Source organism: Brassica oleracea, chromosome C7 (genome assembly GCF_000695525.1).
Source record: "Brassica oleracea var. oleracea cultivar TO1000 chromosome C7, BOL, whole genome shotgun sequence".
Lineage (NCBI taxonomy): Eukaryota > Viridiplantae > Streptophyta > Magnoliopsida > Brassicales > Brassicaceae > Brassica > Brassica oleracea.
This window is the reverse complement of record NC_027754.1, coordinates 843,035-861,722: the sequence shown is the minus strand read 5'-3', so window position 1 is coordinate 861,722 and position 18,688 is coordinate 843,035. Positions and strand designations below refer to the sequence as shown.

Sequence of the window (18,688 nt, the reverse complement as noted above, 5' to 3'; positions counted from 1 at the left end):
GAACATTACTTTTTTTTAACATATCACAACATATTTTTTTCTTACACTTGCTAACTAAACATTCATTTTATTTTTACATTCTATAATACTTAAAAAATTAAAAGTATACTTTATCAATTTCATTTAATATTTTCCCATAATATCATATAAAAGCAAGAAACACGACATCACATATGTCAGTTTTGCTTGAACCACATATTTTATTAGCAATTTTTTTCAATAATGCCTTTGTATCATATAATATTCTATGATCTATTTTTTCATTCTGGAGTGGAGTGATATATGTGATAAGGCATTGTCCCAAACAAAGGATTACAGCAAGGTGATCTGCTATCGTCTTATTTATTCATTTTGTTTACAGAGGCCCTAATTTCAAATATCAGAAAGAGGGAAGAAGAAAAGTTACTAACAGGTTTAAAAATTGCGTGTGGTAGTCCGACAATTTTGCACTTACTATTCGCAAACGATAGTCTATTTTTCTGAAAAGCCAATGGGCAAGAATGTGTGGTTATATTACATATTTTGAAAGACTATGAAAGAGCGTCGGGGCAGCAAATAAATTTTGCGAAATCGTCACTTCAGTTTGGACATAAGGTTCCAGATCCAGTACGATTGGAGATCCAACAGGTTTTGGGTATTACTACAATAGGTTGTATGGGTACTTACTTAGGGATCCCTGAGAGTCTGGGAGGATCAAAAACCCAAATTTTTGGTTTTCTTCACGAAAGAGTAAACATTAAGGTTTATTACAAAAGGAGGCAAGGAAGTTTTAATTAAATTAGTGGCATCACCCATGCCAACTCATGTGATGTCTTGTTTCCGTTTACCCAAAACGGTTACCAAGAAACTAACGAGTGTGGTTGCTCACTTTTGGTTGAGTGGCAGTGGAAATAAAAAAGGTATGCATTTTCTTGGGACAAGATGTGCAAAGATAAGAAGGAAGGTGGCATTGGCTTTAGAGTTATTCAGAACTTCAACACAACTTTATTAGCAAAACAGTTATTGAGGTTAATTGATAAACCTGAATCCCTTTTCACAAAGGTTTTTAAAGGGATATGTTATAGGAAATCAGATCCAATGGATCCAATACGTTCATATTCTCCCTCTTATGGGTGGAGAAGTATTACTTCAGCTAGATCTCTGGTTAATAAAGGGCTAATCAAAAGAGTGGGAACAGGTTCAAGCATTTCAGTATGGAATGATCCCTAAATCTCCGCTCAACGCCGAGGTCAGCAACCCAAAAAATTCAAAATCAATATTTGAATTCATTACTTAGGGTGGAGGATTTAATTAATCCAGTCGATCTTTCTTGGAACCTGGATTTACTCAATGCATATGTTCACATGTGAGTATTATACGGAGTTTAGCCATTAGCGACATCCAAAGCCAGACTCATATGGATGGCTGTTTACGGATCATGGCAGATATATTGTTAAATCAGGATATCAAACTGAGAAATTATATCATGATTTAGGATCTCAACAGAGTGATATGGGCCCCAATATTAAACCTTTGTTAGCTCACTCGTGGAAACTTAACTGTTCGCCAAAATTAAAACATTTTGTGTGGCAAATAATCTCTGGTAGCTTACCGGTTACAAAGAACCTCCATTCTCGTGGGATTAAGTGTGATTTGCAATGTCACATATGTGGTGCAGAAGAAGAATCTGTTAATCATGTGCTTTTTGAATGCCCTATTGCGCTGCAAACATGGGCTTTATCTAACATTCCTTCATGTCCAGGGGTTTTTCCTACCTAATCTCTTTTTACCAATATGGATTATATATTTTGGTGTATCCCAAAAGAACGAGGTTTAAGTTATTTCTCATGGATATTGTGGTATATTTAGAAAAACCGCAATGCTAAGATTTTTAATAATATTATTGGAAGTCCTCCTAAATTTCTTCTTGCTGCGGAGATTGAAGGTGCCTTATGGGCTGAAGCCCAGACTAAAGAGGTTACAAACAGGGTTTCTCCATTTGTTGGGAGTTCTATCTTACAAGGGGTAAATCGGTGTTATATTGATGGTGCATGGAAGGAACAAGATTCTTTCACAGGACAAGGATGGTTTTACAGAAACGAACGATCCACTGATACTATGATGGGTGCAATGTCTATTCGCATGAGTATATCACCTTTATATACAGAATGTGAAGCTTTGATATGAGCGATGGAGTGCATGAAGACCCTACATATCTCAGAGGTGGTGTTTGCAACAGACTGCTTACAATTGGTGAAAATGGTGTCTACACCAACAGAATGGCCGGCGTTCACTACACACATGGAGGAGTTTTTACGATGTAAGGAATACTTTCACACCTTCACTATTCAGCACATTCCAAGGGCACAAAACACAATGGCGGATAAACTAGCACGAGGTGCTAGGACTAAGCCTTCTGCTATGGTTTATGTTGATTCAGTTTCTCTGAGATGGTTCTCGGCTTAGGAATCTACCTAGTCTAGTTTTATCTTTTGTTGAAAAAAAAGTTACATTTTGTTAATGCTTATATATTAATAAATAATATTTTCTCATTAAAAAGTAAAATAAATAATACTATCTAAATTGGTCTGGCATTTTATTTAAAACGAATAAACGAATCTGAGACAGAAAAAAAGACTCGCACCAAACCATGATATTATAAACAACAAAAGTAAAATATAAAAATGAGATATTTAATTTCATAAATATATAATATGGTAAAACTAATTAAATTACCCAAAAAAAATTGAATTACCTTAATCTTTTTAGACAATTTTTAAGATTTTTTTAAAATTATTGAAAATAGATATAAAATGAACGAAAGAACAACTCCTTATAAACCTATGCAATTTTTAGGATAAAAACACATCTTTAGACATTTTGACAATCTTTTAAGAATTTATGCAATATTTAGAATGAAAATACACATTATACACAAAAATTAACTCTCTAAAATCTATGTATTTTAAGATAAAAGGATACATCACATTAGGCATTTTGTCAATCTCCGAAAAACCAATGCAATATTAAAGATGAAAAAAAACATCATTAAACATTTTATTAACTTCTTAAAAATCAATACAATCTTTATGATGAGAAGACACATTTTTAAACATTTGGATTCCTATTATTAACAGATTACATGGTTAAAAAATATGTCATATTGTTTTGCTTAAGACTAAGACTATTTCAATTTAAAATCATTCGAATTGCTTACCGTTTTGTTTCAGAAGTACCAAACCGGGGAGAAGCAAAGGAAGAACTACAAACCGGAAGAAAATTCAGTTCCTATCCTAAACCGAAACCGCAGTACTAGACGATGCGTAGCAACAATTTATCTGTTTAACCTTAACGATTTTTTTTCCGGATGATTCAGGTATCCAGACACCTTACGGAACCCGACTAGCACGACACCGTGGCCATAAGCATCCAGGGTTAAGAACCTTAACGTTCCGGGGTTAATAACCTTAACGATTTTGCTTCTGGTCGAATAATTAGATGATATAATTTCCATACAGATATTCACAATTCAGTTTTCCATATGTATATTTAATTCAGTTCAATATAATAAGAATATATTCACTAATAAAAGTGATTTAAACATCAGAAACCAAAGGTATTCAAAAGGAAGTTAGATGTAAATTTTTTGTTGATTCGCCCAAAAACAAAAAGACAAAGCAAAATAGATCTCACACACTGTAACAAAATGAGTAGAAGAAAAACCACAACTTGCAAAATTACACTAAAAGAATCACAAGTAACACAAGACGCGCATATAACCCATATACAAATGAACAATATTAATGAATATTAACCCGCCCCCTTCAAGACACTAGGGGAAAACCCGATGAACCAGAAGCACAAAGTGGCTCGTTAGGTGTCTGGGTCGATAGGGGCACCGGTTCTAGCCTGTGAGATCCTGTTTGCGTAGATCGTCACTAGGCGAACCTGTGTGCTGTTTAGACCTTCCAAATACGGCAAGAATGCTTTCCCAAGCATTATATATATGTCTACTAGACAGAACACCACTGTCTGCAACAACACCACCACCAAAAAAACACACGAGAATAAGTTACTGGTCGCAAAGTCAAAAAGTTTCTTTGAAGCTTTTTTTAAATTCCCGATTTGATTTTTACCTTTCGGACATCTGCGCTTTGGTTCCCAAATGCTTCAAAAACCGCAGGCAAAAAAGAAGACAATTGATCCATTAATTCCTCATGCGAGAGCCTACCCACAAGCTGTGTACACAAGAAAGTAATGTCTCTGTTTCAGTGAGTATCTAATGACTGAATATATGCAACTTTGTATTAACAACCTCTGACGAAATGTTACCTTGGTTAAGCAATTGATGCAAGCGACGAGAGTTTTCTCATCTTCTGTTACCAATTGTGGCACAATAACCTGAAACAAAGACATCACTTAGATGAAGTACAAAACCAAAATGAGGTTACTGTGAGAAGAAGGTATCTCTTAGCTACATACACTTAAGCATCTGAAAGGATCGTATTGGGATAAAACTGTGGTCAAACATTGCTCAGCTTCACTGGAAACCTGAAAGGATATAATCACATACGAGGATAAGAATGGGGTGGAATGCACATGAATAAGGTTTGAGCATGTAATATGTTACTTTTGGAATAGACTCCTTCGAGACATGAAGCAGCTTCTCAATCACTATCTCAACCGAATCTTCCATGGCATCTTTCTGAAGTTATCAAGTGAGATATATACAAGTAAGAAAAGGTATTCGTGATTTCACACAACTGGAAACCCAACACCATTATCCGTGTTAGAGACGATTGATTAATGAGAAAAGTAACAAACCTGGCTCTTTAGCATTTCAGATATCAGCGAAAGAGCAACTTCTCTGACTGACAAATCTTCGTCATCGACCACTTCAAGAACTACCGTCAATATTTGATTGAAGTACTGTGAATATACAAAAAAAGGAGAATTTCCATTAGGAATGATAAGTAAATGAATATGGTAAAGTCACTTTGAACAAAAAGACGCTCCTGACTCTGAACTACAAGACGAATAAGAATCAACGACAAAACCTCAAATAGTTAAATACAGCTGCTACCACATGGCAATAAAAATCCGTAGCGTGGCTTGTTAAGTTTCTAATCTTAGGTTAAGACCCCCACCAGCTAAGTTTATGAACCCACGTTTTTCGTGTCTTACCTAATCTTGTTTAGCCTAGTAATTTCATGTAGTAAATTAAGACATATTCGGTAACTACGTTTTTTTCAAAAGAATTGTTCTCTATAAGTTATAAACGTCAGACCGATACTCCGACGAGTGGTACTAGGGTTCATTAGATATACCTTGGTCCAAACTGATTCCTCGTTAGCTACAGAGGCTTCAATTAGTTGCTGGAGTCCAGATATCTTGCTCGAAGAAGGGCTTCCATCACTCGCATTGATCTGTAAATGCATAATCATCAGACATGCTTTAAAGTATCAGAATAGAAAATGATAACTGACATTTAGCAGATGCGACAATAGTTACTTACCATATGTAGAATCTGGGGAATGCTAGGTCCAGATTCCGGTGTTGGGCTAACCTTAATAGATGAGAGCATGTACTGACTCAAATCTAATTCGCGGGAAGCCTCATTTTCATGTCTTTCTTCCAAGGAATCAGCATTTGTCATATTCAGACCATTTTTCTCTAAATGTGGTGGGGATACGCTATCAAAGTTTTCAACCTTGTCTGAGCTTTCATTAGGGCTAGTTCTTGATATCAAATTCTGACCCGCTGAAGTAAACGTGTAATCAGAATCCTTTTGGTTCAACCCATCACTAGCAGAACTTATCCCACTTCTGAAGTTGTGATACAGCTTTTCCTGAGTTCCACTGTAAACACTTTGACCAACACCACCGCCAGTGACCGTTGTTGGCTCCTGGGAAGAACTCCACTTCCTACCACTATCACTGTCGACGGAACCCCCAGAGTACCTGCCAAGGAATATGTTCTTCTTGGAAGCACCTGGATATCCTTCTTCAGATGATGTTCCAATGGCATCAGATGGGTCATAAGACTTTACTCTCAGTTTCTCCTTCTTACTCTGCATATAATTTAATAGGTCCACCTCGATGCGGGGAGTATACTGTTTGAGGGCTCTTCTCAAGGAGTTTTGCTCCTCAACCGACAAACTAAGAATGTAATTTAGAAGTCCAGCAGAATCATAGTGATTGTAAACAGATATGATACAAGTGATGGAAGCTTCTTTTAACTTGGTATTCTTGTCGCGGGTTAATGGTGTCAACTTTGCCAGCCAAAGCTTCAGAATGCCACTATTACCCGAAATTTCAGGGTTGCCAGCGTACCTGTTGAAGGAGTTGATGGCAAATTCGATCACGGCTAATTTAGCCTTCGGTGATCTCTGCTCATCCAGTGAACGAAGCAACGCAGGTAAAAGCGAATCTACGCTGTAGGTTTTGCTGACAATATCCAGGGTAGACGAGCAAGGTTGTCTAACTACCTCTTTAGGATCGATTAGCCTTGAAAACACATGGGGTAAGACTCGTTCCATGTAGCTCTCAAAAGGCTTTCGGCAAGATGGTATAAGATCCGCGAGTGTCGACAGTGCTGCTTGTGCAACCTTGTGGTGAGGATCATCCAAATGCCGGAGAAATAGTTTCATTACTTTCTCAAAATTCTGGATCACCTCTTGAGCACCTTTCGCGCCTTGTTGCAGTAAAGTTTGGAGAAAATTAAATGCTGCAACTCTGGCACACCAATCAGAACTTGAATTCAGTCCATCGTTAAGGGCCTCGTTCAGAGACGCTGGACCATCAACATAATTTGACATGTCACCAACTTGCAGTTGGCTATCATCAAAACTCCTAGTCCTGCCTGCCGACAATCTTCCCCCAACATTTTTCCTCAAAAGTGGCCTCTGGAAATTGGGAACATGACTAGCGTTTGAATCCCTGAATGTTGAATCTCTATAAGCGTTATCCATCTGCTGTCTGTCTAAATGACCCACCATAAACCGCCTGGCATCGTTGTTGTCCTCAAAAGAACTTCTCTCGTTTCTCTCTGAGACCCTTTTAGCTGTCAAGGATGAAAAGCTAGGATGAGACTCGGACAACATATTGCTACGGTGTGTTTGTCTTCCTGAGTCCTTTGAAGCTTGTATCTGGGTGATGATATCTGACAAACCAAGGCCACCACTGCGATTACTGACTCTGTTAATACTAGGCATTGATTCAGCAGTTGTTTTATTTGTGAGAGTATTGGATGCTGGAACGGAAGCACGGAATGGAGGATCACGAGACGATGGAGGGTCAACTCCTGCACTAGGGGATAAAAAGACAATTTAGCTGCGCTAGAATGTTTTCGCTCGTGTCTGAGAACGTTTCGAAAACAAGATGTACTCTCACAAGGAAAGAAGCTCAATACCTAGATCCAAACTACTGGAACGAAGGGCTGCTGGATTCTGTCTATCGGATACATGCAGTCCTCGGAGCATACTTTCAATTGCACTGACCTTCTGCTTGCTTGATTGTAACACGCTTTCTAGACTACGTTCAGAACCTTTATTGAGATCCTTTGACTGGGATAAGAGTAGCCCAGAAGAAAGAGATCCTCCTGAGGATAAATTTGAACTTCTATCCATAGCGACTATGGCTGATGTCCCATAGCCAGGTAAATTAGATGGAGCAGACGTCTGAGAAAATGAAGGCTGGGAGTGTCTCTCACGGACAGAAGGTGAGGCATGTCTCCTATGACTTCCACCTTCTTCTTCATTTATTAGCTGAGAACATATGGAATGCATTACCAAGTCTCATCAATGCTAATAAGCAGAAATATAGAGATGAGAAGCCTTACCCTTTGAATGACAGGGTCAAAGGAGGAAAATAAACGACGAGAACGATCCGGCCAAGTTTTTGCAAAAAGTCTGTAGCACATTCTAGCCGTTGCCCGTACCTGTTATTCAATATAATAACACCTTTACATGGGAGAATAATAGATGGGCAGTACAAGAAATTCAAATCATTTGATACTACTAATGCAAACGTATATCCTATCAGAAGTTGCATTGTATCCTAATGACTGCCCTCCCACACAGATGAAACAAGGGACGTACCTCACTCATAGCATCTGCAACACAGCATCTAATCAGATCCTCGTATAAATCAACTGACCGTTGAATTTCTGGAGCATCAGGCCAATGTTCGAGTGTTAACAGTGCATATTCACAACACCTGTATAAAAAACTGGGATCAGCTTCCATGAAATCAAAAATCTTATGATTGATACGAAGGCCGTAGCATACCTTGCTCGCAAAACTGCATTACGGTCATGTTTTGCTGCCTCAGCTATGCGAGGAAGTACACGAGCAGCTTTGCAGTTACGCAGCATCTGGAATAGCAAGAAAGCATATGTGTTAGCGCAACAATTAGAAGAGCAGACAAATCTTCTAGAAGACAAGATCAGAATAGCAAATTATTTACCGTTTTTATGCAGTTATCCGCAGATTCGGCGATAACAAGCACCGTGATCACAACCAGCTTGAAAAGCACCTGGTTACCATATAACAATATTAACGTGAATGTCTATGCATTTACTGTCATAACAGTAGATGAAAAGGGTTTCAGCTTACTGGAATAAAAATCTCAGCGCATGATTCAAAATCGCCCAGTAGCTCTTTTGATAAGAGACACAAGAGATGGCAAGCCTATGTACACGAGAAACAGCATATGAAGGAAACGCAATGATAGAAAAACAAAACTATATAATATAAGGTCGTCTTAATCTACTATACCGTTCACCCCTACTGAACTTAGCAAACTGTATTATTCTGGCAAAAATGAATAAAAACTATACAAAGATGGCACCGGCCACAGAAAAGAAACGAGTTCCCATAAAATAATGAAAATAGCACTCCTCACGACATGCCAACTAATCAATTTGTCTCCATAGGAAAGAAGAATCACAACGCACTCTAAATCTTAATAATAAATTATCAAATCGACAATTTATCAAACCTGCTTAACAATGGTAGACCTTCGGTCAGATAACTGTGTACTTAAGGGACCAATAAGTTGCTTCAGGAGACCTCGAAAACAAGAGTAATCAGTCGCACCTTCAACAGAGAAAAAAATCATGAGATGTGACACAGGAAAATTCCTCCACTGACTAACAGAAAATGTGAAGGATTAAGTATAAAAAAAGTTGATTAAGTACCTCCCGCAACAAGTCCTTCAACCCTCCGCATAGCTGAAATACGCATTGACCAGTCTTTCTCTGGGACAAGTGTTGAAGCAATTTTCTCAAACTCTCGTATCAGCTCCTTCTCTGAGTACACATTGATTGGCTCGATGGGTTTTTCAGTGATGTCAGGATCTCCTGAAATGCACAGATACAAAACAAATCAGACAAAGTAAAAGAACGGCAATTTTTAGACTTTAATCCTTGAGTTAAAGATCTTAACCTCCAAATAACGAGTTCTCTCTTGTGGAAGTCTTTGCCTTTGGACTGCTCTTCTTGGGATTGACACTTGAAGCCTTAACTTCATTAACAGAAGCATGGTGGCTACTACGGCTATCTGTAGAACGCTGCTGTGGCTCAATACGTTCCAGTCTAGAATTAATATCCTTCACCTGATTCAAAAAAGAGAAGAAGTTGTAGCAAACTGCAATTCTAGTATTCCTCATCAAAGTATAGTATGCATATTGATATGCAAAGTGCACGCTCTGAATCTGAGATTTACCATATATGATGGAAGATGGTGGCGCTGAAGCTCTTCCCGAAATTGATTCCCACCCTGCATGTACATCTCCTGAGAGAAAGCAGAAGAATGATATTAAAGGCCAAAACGAGACAAAGCATCTGAATTTTGAATTCTATGGATTGGATTCTCCAACACAAATAGACAGAGATGTCCACAGACTAAGTTGATGAAATTCCATACTCAAACAAGTTAAAAACTTTACCTCAATGCAGAGAATTGCAGCTTCCCTGACTGCTTGATTCGGATCATTTAACATCTGAAGTATCTGTACAGTAAGAAAAAACTAAGTGAATTAGAATTGACAATAATAGCCAATCAATACAAGCAAAAAACAGTGTTGGCTCCTTTGTACCGGGGCAAGAATAACACGCTGAAGAGGGAGCTCAGTAGATGCAAAGAGACCAATGGCCGACGTGACAGTTCGCGCAAACTCTTCCCTAACTCTCCAACTCTTATGCAGCCAACCATACGAACCAGCTCTTTCCACTATAATCGTCGGAGATGAAACCTACCAAACAAAGAAAAGAAAGAAACTGTTACATCACACTGGTCAATGGCAAAGGAGCAAGAGATAAATAAAACTATTTGACCTCCATGAGAGTTGTCAACAAACGCCTCGCCGCATCCCTAACCGGTTGCTTGCTGTCTCCAAGCCGCTCCACTACGGCAGGGACAAGGGCGTTCAAGTGAAGCTTCAGATGCTCACCGGCGAGCACGGCGGCGGAAGCGAGCGCCTGAAGCGCACCTTGAGAGACTCTGAAATTGCTGTCCTTGAGGAGATCCAAACAGGAATCAACAAGTGACGTCACTTCCGACGGACTCAGGCTCTTCCTAGAAGCTTCGAGAAGCTGGTGGAGCCGCTCCACAGCCGCCATGCGCTCCTTGGTGTCCTTGGCTCGCGCCATTTCCAGAGCTTCCTCCATGATGACCTAACCACTCCCGATCTGGCTCTCCTCCCTTCAGATCTGCTTATTCCCCCAATCAAACACACACCGAATTGAATCGATCCGAAGGAGGGATTCGATGAACAGAGAGAGAGAGAGAGAGAGTGCGTGCGTGTGCGCGTGTGGAACGTGGTAAGTGTAGAGAGAGAGAGAGAGCCGAGGAAAGGATTTAGCGGAGGAGTGCGGCTAATTATTTTTACAAAGAAAGAAAGAGAGAGGAAGAGTAAAGGTGACTCTAGTTAACAAGTAGAGAGTCATTTGATTTGAGGACCATAAAAACGAAACCGTTTGGTTGGCTTTACCCATTTGGGAACTTGCCCTTTCTTCTTTTTATTATTTACAGTGATATGCCACTATTAGTAGTTGTATCATCATTATTTTTAGAGTTGATTACCGTAATACCATATCTATTCATCTATTTTTACCTCTATAATAGAGATATATTTCTCTCCAATATATTTCTCTATTTCTTCCTCTATAAAAAAATATTCTTAAAAAATTCTTTTTATTTTATAAATAACACATTTAATTTATAAATGTTACAAATTAACCCATTTATTATAACTTTTAATTTTTTTTATAAAATTGCAATATTATTTAAATTAAACATTTTATTAAAAATGAAATTAGAAAATAATAATAAAACAAAATAGACATTATCTAAACCTCTCATTACTATATTTTTCCCATAAATGGTCGATTAATGCATTCCAAAGTGAGAAACGAGCTTTCTTATCCTTGATTTTTCTGAATCAACTTAGAAACTCTTGGAACCGATTATCTTCATCATCTGGTATTTGGACTTCTGGTGGTGGAGCTTCTCTTCCAATACACTAGAAGAAGGAAATAAACAATTCTTAGAGAACATAAAGAAGTCAAGTGAACAAAGACAAACATCAGCCGGAGATCCAAAGACAAAATTTTGCTTTAAAACATATGAATGAAAAAACAAATTTTATTTTGTGACGTAAATTCCATAGAAGATCCAATGTTATCAATATGTAAAATTATGTTAAACTTTTAGTAATTAAATTTTAATTAATAGTTTTAATTATCAATATAAAATTTTAGATATCATTCATTAAATAAAAAGTCTGACTTTAAAATAAAATAATTAGTATGTAAACATAAAATAATTAGATATCTTTTTATTTATTTTATTTATAATTATAAAAATTAAAAATTAGTATGTAAACAAAAATTTGTGCATTTATATGTAAAAATTGTATTTTTTCATAAACATGTATTTTAGTCATAATCACAAAAGTTAAAGAACTATTTTGTAAATAAAAAAGTACTTCTCTATTATAGAGGAATGCTATTTTTTCCCCTAAATATAGAGGAAAAAATAGCAATCTCTATTATAGGGGAATAAATAGAGGTGGGTTAGAGTAAATTTTTCTTTATTATAGCATATATAGGCAAATATAGGGGTGGGTTGGAGATGCTCTAAGGGACACTTTTTGACTTTCTATTACACCTAGAGATACTTCTTACATGTGACACACTTTGTTGTGGGCCAGCGACAGACTGTGGACAAATTTTTCCTTAATGGAAACGACACTTGTGCATGGGTGATTTGTGGACGAGTGATGCGTGGTTGAGTGATTTGTGGACAGGTGATGTGTGGATGAGTGATGAGTAATGTGTGGACATGTGATGTTAATGTGTTTATAGTAGATAACGAGGACAAATTCAATTTTTTGATTCCATAAAACTATACAACAATATGCGGACATAGACTCATGTTACTAAAATTATACCATAAAATGTGGACACGGACTCTGTTATCTCCAACACAAGCATTTGGCTTATTCAGCCCAATTGATAAATTATTTGCAATTAAACTTCGATCAAGATGAGAAAAAGATAACATTGTGAGTATGAACAGAGAGAAAAATCGAAAAATCGTTTATCTTCTGTCGGAGAGTAATAGATCTTGCATGTTAGAGATTTCCGATCTAAGGAATTTGCGCTTTGTCATGATGTGGATGGATGTAAATTTGATTAGAGTTGAATTTAGATCCTGAGATGATGAATGGAATCGAAGGAATATTGTCTATGTCCACAACTAGTTTATAATTCTGTTAAGATGTCCATGTACACAGCTAATTTATAATTTTGTTATCCACGCTTTGGTGTCCATGTCCACATTTAGTTTTGTTTACACATTAATATATATATAATATATATATGAAAATGGATCTTAAGAGAATGATAATTTTATATATAGTTTATTATGACAATTATTTTTGTTTAATATATTTTAGAATTTGAGATAAAAGTAAATAAAAACATAAAGTATAATAAAAATAATAATAAAATAAAATAAGAAGAGGAGAGAGGTTCTCTTTAGTTTAAGGTCATAAAAATTATTTTGATCAAAGAAAGTGTGTCTCAAATGATAAGTGTCTTATAGAGTTATTTGAACGTGGGAAATTGTCTCTAAACGTAAAAAAAAATTCTTATTTTTATGGTCCGAACGTAATAACCGCCGGTTCTATTCTGTTAGGTTAGTAACAAGACATTTGAACCGAACTCGCAATAAAGAAATGAACTAAATTAGAAAATGCCTGTAATTGTTAACTTCTTTGACAATTAATCACTTTATTGTCCAATATTTTTCTAAATGTCTCAGTGTTTAAAATGGATAAATCGGTTTGATCCAAATCGAACCTAACACTTGATAACAAAATTCAAATGCATTTTATATTGACGATGGCGGTTTCGATTATTTTATGACAAACAAAAAAAAAATTGATACCAAATGAATATACTATGTTGATAGTTGAATCAATCCAAACACAAAAAATTGTAAGACACCAAAACTGGACAAAAGTTTGTTGTTTAAGTGTCTCATTAAGTTTAGGTTCATTGAGTATTAAATAACATTAAACTAGAAACAAATATTCATGTTTATTACCAACCTAACAAAGCTTGAATAAATCCAAATAAATGATCTGATCAATTTCTTTTTATGAAACTAAATTTAGATTGACCACCCACCTGATCACATGGAGTAGAACAGAACGTCGGTCGTATGTGGATAAGTTATAGAAATGCAATGATGATTTAGATAGGAGCCACGTTATATTTTGTTTGGTAAACCTTAGTCATGTTTGCATAATAAAATCTTAATTATTATTAACTTTTTTGCTAACCAAAGGAATCTTACACCCAAACTCATACCAACCATCTAGGCTCGAGCACTGTGAAAAGAATGATTTTTTGCCACGTCAAAAGATTACAATGACCCTCCTTGATGAATAGAATCACAGTGAAATCTTTATATCTTCATATACTCTTAAATAAACTTGTTGATCCACTTTGATAGATTTAGAAGAAGAAAAATGGAGCCAAACACAGCCATATTTATAATTCACACAGTTAACCAATCCCTACCAAACCAATGAATTCACCAGAGAACCGGACAAAAGGCCAAACAGCAAAACTAACCGGTATAGAAGAACTATCTACGGCTCATCATCGTAAGGGACGTGTGAAGTCGAGGATGATGGTAAAACGAAGATGGGCTCCCCATTGTGTTGAAATTCATCAAGTAGAGAAGAATGGTCAGCTTCGCTGCTGATGCAGATATTCCCCGTCATGTCAAGACGTTTCAGATCACCTGAAACAAAATCATCATACACACAGTTACACTCAAATCAGCAAAGTGTCTCAAGAATCAAACCGATTCCAGAAAGTTATATTAACCTTTTGCACTTCTCAGGGAATCGCATAGCATGAGCAAAGATTCGGCTGGCATAAGATTGTAGGATGCGTCGACTGAGACGAGTTTTGGTGCCAGGGGTATGAGCTTTGACAGAAATCTAGCAGTCTCTAATCCTCCACGGTTTTTGCTTTATCGGGAAGAGACCACAAGAAGAACATGAGGAAAACAGAAGGCGAAGCAATGTAATGTATACAACGAAACAGAGGAGATGAAATTTGCTTTGAACCTTATATTGATACTCATCAGCTTCTTCACCCCTTTTACAAGTCTTTTGCCTAGCTCAAGAAACCCAACAGGACCTAATCCTATACTCGAAATGTCGAGAGACTCGATGGAGACTGTCAATGAGTTCATTACAGCCTCCGCAACCTCGCTGAAGAACAAGAACAATATAATAAGAAGACACACTTTATATAGGTGTAAAGTGATATAGAGTTTGTAATTATGCAAATACCTTCCGAGGGCATTATCTGCAACAGACAGGAACTTTAAAGGTTTCTCCACCGTTGACAGGGTATCAAGAAACTCGATAACTCCACAACATGATAGCTCACAGTTCTCCAAGTTCAAATCAGCTAAAGGAGAATCCGGATTCTTTTTGAAGTAAGATATCAAGCTTCTGTACCTCACGAAAACCATATAAATGAAATATGTAACTGCTGTTGGTTTTCTCCAAGATTACAAATGCAAGAACTTGTAAGACGAACCTGATCCCACTGTCTTCAATGGGGTTCCCGCTCAGGTCAAGAGATTCCAAGCCGGGCATATGAAGAAGAGCATGCGAAAGATTCTCTGCATCGTATTTGTTAAGTTCATTCCCCCTAGAAACACATTTCCAACCGTTTGACAAGGTTTCCAGGCTTAAAACCGTGTCAATTGTCGCTATACTAAAAAATACCTTACGTTGAGCTTGCGCAGGGAATGTAAAGACTTTCCTGATGACAGAGAACCAATAACAGATCTCGAGCTGAAAGTAGAAAGCCATCCTGAAATCTATATATTGCGTGTTGGTCAGCCACGAAGAGCAAACCATGTATCAGTTCGAAAAATAAGAACCATGATGGTACCCACGTTGTTTTCAGAGATGTCAAGGGTCGAAAGACCTGAGGAAGAATCAAGTAGTGTAGAGAAAATCATCCTTGCGATATGCCTATCGAGGTGGCTATCGCAAAAATGTACGGACTGTAAGGACCTGAAAGCAAAAAAAAGATGCATAAAGAAACGAGAAAGTTAATCAAGAAAATAGACTTTGACAGCCAAATGGCATCAGTTCATATGAATACCTCACCGAATTCAGGAATGAAATGAAAGCGGGAGGCGCAGCAAGTGGATCTATGTCAAAGCTAGATGCCTTTATATAGAAACGCTGAATCCCACTTGTGTGAATGTCTTTTTCATGAAGAGAAGCGCAGATTGCACTGATGAAAGTCGAAGAAAGTTTACAGTGAATAAATTCAAGCGAAGTTAATGTTTCTGGGTTCTGGCTCAAGAGTTTGCACAAGGGCTCAACCTGTCGAATCATGGATCATCAGCAATATGGTTCCAGTCTAGCTAACTCAATATATGAGACTGAGTAGTGAATTTTCCTTACATGTTTCTCGGATCTGATCCAACGCAGAACCAAAGTTTTTAATTTACATGTCCTCAGTAGCTCCTACAGTAACATAGCCTAAACATTATTCATGTCCTTTGTTTATAAGGTTAAATGATTGATTTCAACTACAAAGATACAAATTTGAAGTTCCTAGAGAAAAGCAATCACAGAAAACAATTTAACATATCACCTCAGCCAGTGATACTGAGATAAAAAGAAAGCAAAGATGCCTCTATTGAAAACCTAAGAGCATATTTTAGTTACTTACACAAGTTTCCGTAACGCAGAGCACATTCAGAAGCCTCAGGCACCTGCAAAAGGTAAGAAACAAACATAAAGAACTCAGAGCTGAAAGTAGTGCAGTTTGCCCGTAATCATGAAATGTTACTAAACCTAAGATACGGTCCAAATGTCTGGAAATGAAAAGATAGCTCCGTACAGACACATTTTTGACAGTTGGTGTGCTCTTCATGACAAATGTATCTCAATATCTTATCTGCAACACAAAATAAAACCAACTGAACAAAAATTCTCACACAACTGACGAATAAAACCTCAAGACAAGAAAACTAACCTGATACATGAATGGAACTTATCCGACCACTGAATGTGGGACGCATAGCTACCTCAGCTGCTTCATCAACACAACTGTTACTCGGATTAACAGCAAAACTCAAAACAGGAAGAAAACAGAGTAAAAGAACAATCAAAGGGTCGTGTCATACTTTTGAAGATGCTTCTCCCAGTAAAGCTGTTGCCAGTCAGCTGATGGTTCCACACTGTTAATGAGCTCAGGCCACCGCACCTTAAACAGCAACTTCCATGAGCTACCGAGTATATCATTTCTGCAGATTAAGTCATTTCTCAGTTCTGTCCTCTCGGTTGCAATAAAGTAAACAAAACGTAATTGATCAAACCTTGGGCGTTTTCTCCCACTAGTCAAGCAATCATCACCAGCTTCATAATTATCCCAGCATTTGAACGGCCTATACCAATTCAATTCAATTCATCTTCATCCATCCAATTCAAAACCCTAAATCTTCAGAAACTGATTACAAAAACTCTAGAATCGGAGTCACTTACATGTGGGTCTGGAAATTATGCAGCGCTAGTGCAGGCAAGTGAGAGATAACACCATCAAGCAACTCCGACGGAAGCTCGTATACATCAGGAATTGGATTGTCGCCTGAGAATACACAAAACAACTAATCAGTATCAAACTGGCGCAACAAATTGTTCGAATCTCCCTCTAGTATCGTGACCTTGTAGAAGCTGAAGCTTGAGGGATTGGATGCAGAGAAACGCTAGAGAAGGAGGAGCTTTCGTCATTGTCGATTGATTATCGCTACTCAAACTCTAATTCTCCCGTTGCAGCTGCTCTCGCTGTTGGTTCGAAAGGCGATGGAAGAAGGACTGTAATTCTCTCTGGTCGTTATGGGCTCTTTTCATAATGGGCCGATTAGTATAGCTCAGTTAATGTGATTATTGGGCCCTCTCTGGGGTCAATTATATCACTTGTAACCAAAACAAATACTAAAATATTTATACAGACAAGGTGTGTATTTTACAATCTATTTTTTTTTTGATACAAATACAGAGTTCAAAAATATTTTAATGAAAACTTTGCTATATTTTTTTCGGAATGTAAATTATTTTATATAAAAACAAATATTTAAAATATTCTCTTCGAACAATTAATGTTAAATTAATTATTAACTAAATCAAAATATCTTCAAAAATCATTAATTGTTCAAAAATTGTCAATTTTATTTTCAAAATACCTTACGTAAATTGTCGATTTTATTTTCAAAATACCTTTCAACAAATAAAATTTAGGATGTATAATAAGACATAATTGTTATGAACTATTAGCTCATGATATAAATGGTTATGTATATACTTGTATTTATAGAGAAAATAGAATAATAATAAAGGAGAGAGTAAGAATTGGTCGTGTGATTTTGATGAGTAAAGAAGAAAGTGATCTTCATATTGTTGTATATTTTTTCTTCTACGAACAACAACTTAACTCAGCTATTTATAGGTGCAACAAAATTACATAGTCATCATCTCTTTAATAGAGAACAAGAAACGTAGAGATGACAAAGATGATGTTATAACAGGACAGGTGTCCAAGTTGGATAATCATCCTCTTTTGATATTTATCTTCTAACACTCCCCCTTGATTATCCATCTTATATTACGTGGTGCCTCGTTAAAAACCTAGTCATGGAAAAACCCTTTGGGACAAAAACCATGACAAGGGAAAAAGAGTACACTGCCGTAATCTCCCCCTGAGAATAGTGGACCTAGCTTTCTCGTCACAGGTCATATAAATGCCGCATTCCGATACCATAGACGTATTTTCGGAACGTTGTAGTGGGAAGGGCCTTTGTGGACAAGTCAGCCGGGATTGTCGCATGACCGTACATACTCGATGTCCACCTCTTTATTTTTCTCGAGCTCCCTTATGTATGAGAAAAATCTCGGAGGGATATGATTTGTTCTGTCTCTTTTGATGTAGCCTTCTTTGAGTTGAACGACACAAGCCGAATTGTTTTCAAATATTTTCGTCGGCTCTTTTTCATTGACTATTTCGCTTAATTCTTATATGTTGTGACTCATTGATCGAAGCCAAACATATTCTCGGCATGCTTTGAAGAAGTCGAAACCTAGGATCGTTTCTCGGAACG

General features: G+C 37.1%; 2 protein-coding genes across 5 annotated transcripts; both read right to left on the bottom strand.

The window, feature by feature from the left end:
• Window positions 1–3,596: 3,596 nt before the first annotated feature.
• On the bottom strand, window positions 3,597–10,910 carry LOC106305878 (CLIP-associated protein). Its single transcript, XM_013742289.1, has 21 exons — window positions 10,315–10,910; window positions 10,077–10,232; window positions 9,927–9,989; window positions 9,704–9,772; window positions 9,425–9,593; window positions 9,178–9,339; window positions 8,979–9,076; window positions 8,594–8,668; window positions 8,445–8,513; window positions 8,267–8,352; window positions 8,078–8,195; window positions 7,819–7,917; window positions 7,390–7,744; window positions 5,495–7,281; window positions 5,307–5,405; window positions 4,804–4,908; window positions 4,610–4,684; window positions 4,462–4,530; window positions 4,312–4,380; window positions 4,116–4,217; window positions 3,597–4,011 (listed from the first exon to the last, which is right to left on the bottom strand). The coding sequence occupies exons 1-21, from the start codon at window positions 10,645–10,647 to the stop codon at window positions 3,853–3,855; spliced, it is 4,317 nt and encodes a 1,438-aa protein (XP_013597743.1). The 5' UTR covers window positions 10,648–10,910; the 3' UTR covers window positions 3,597–3,852.
• A 432-nt stretch (window positions 10,911–11,342) lies between these two features.
• LOC106302028 lies at window positions 11,343–17,561 on the bottom strand. Of its 4 annotated transcripts, XM_013738540.1 has the most exons (17): window positions 17,258–17,561; window positions 17,079–17,181; window positions 16,913–16,981; window positions 16,721–16,840; window positions 16,570–16,643; window positions 16,389–16,491; window positions 16,264–16,306; window positions 15,993–16,055; window positions 15,685–15,911; window positions 15,473–15,593; window positions 15,300–15,394; window positions 15,109–15,222; window positions 14,856–15,020; window positions 14,628–14,774; window positions 14,383–14,528; window positions 14,125–14,296; window positions 11,343–11,501 (listed from the first exon to the last, which is right to left on the bottom strand). In XM_013738540.1, exons 1-16 carry the CDS (start codon window positions 17,322–17,324, stop codon window positions 14,142–14,144), a joined length of 1,812 nt encoding a protein of 603 aa, XP_013593994.1. In that variant the 5' UTR covers window positions 17,325–17,561; the 3' UTR covers window positions 11,343–11,501; window positions 14,125–14,141. The 4 variants fall into 4 exon arrangements, with proteins under 4 accessions (XP_013593994.1, XP_013593995.1, XP_013593993.1 ...); XM_013738541.1 differs by lacking the exon at window positions 11,343–11,501 and having other exon boundaries at window positions 13,881–14,296; window positions 15,305–15,387; XM_013738539.1 differs by lacking the exon at window positions 11,343–11,501 and having other exon boundaries at window positions 13,881–14,296; window positions 17,258–17,560.
• Between the last annotated feature and the right edge of the window lie 1,127 nt (window positions 17,562–18,688).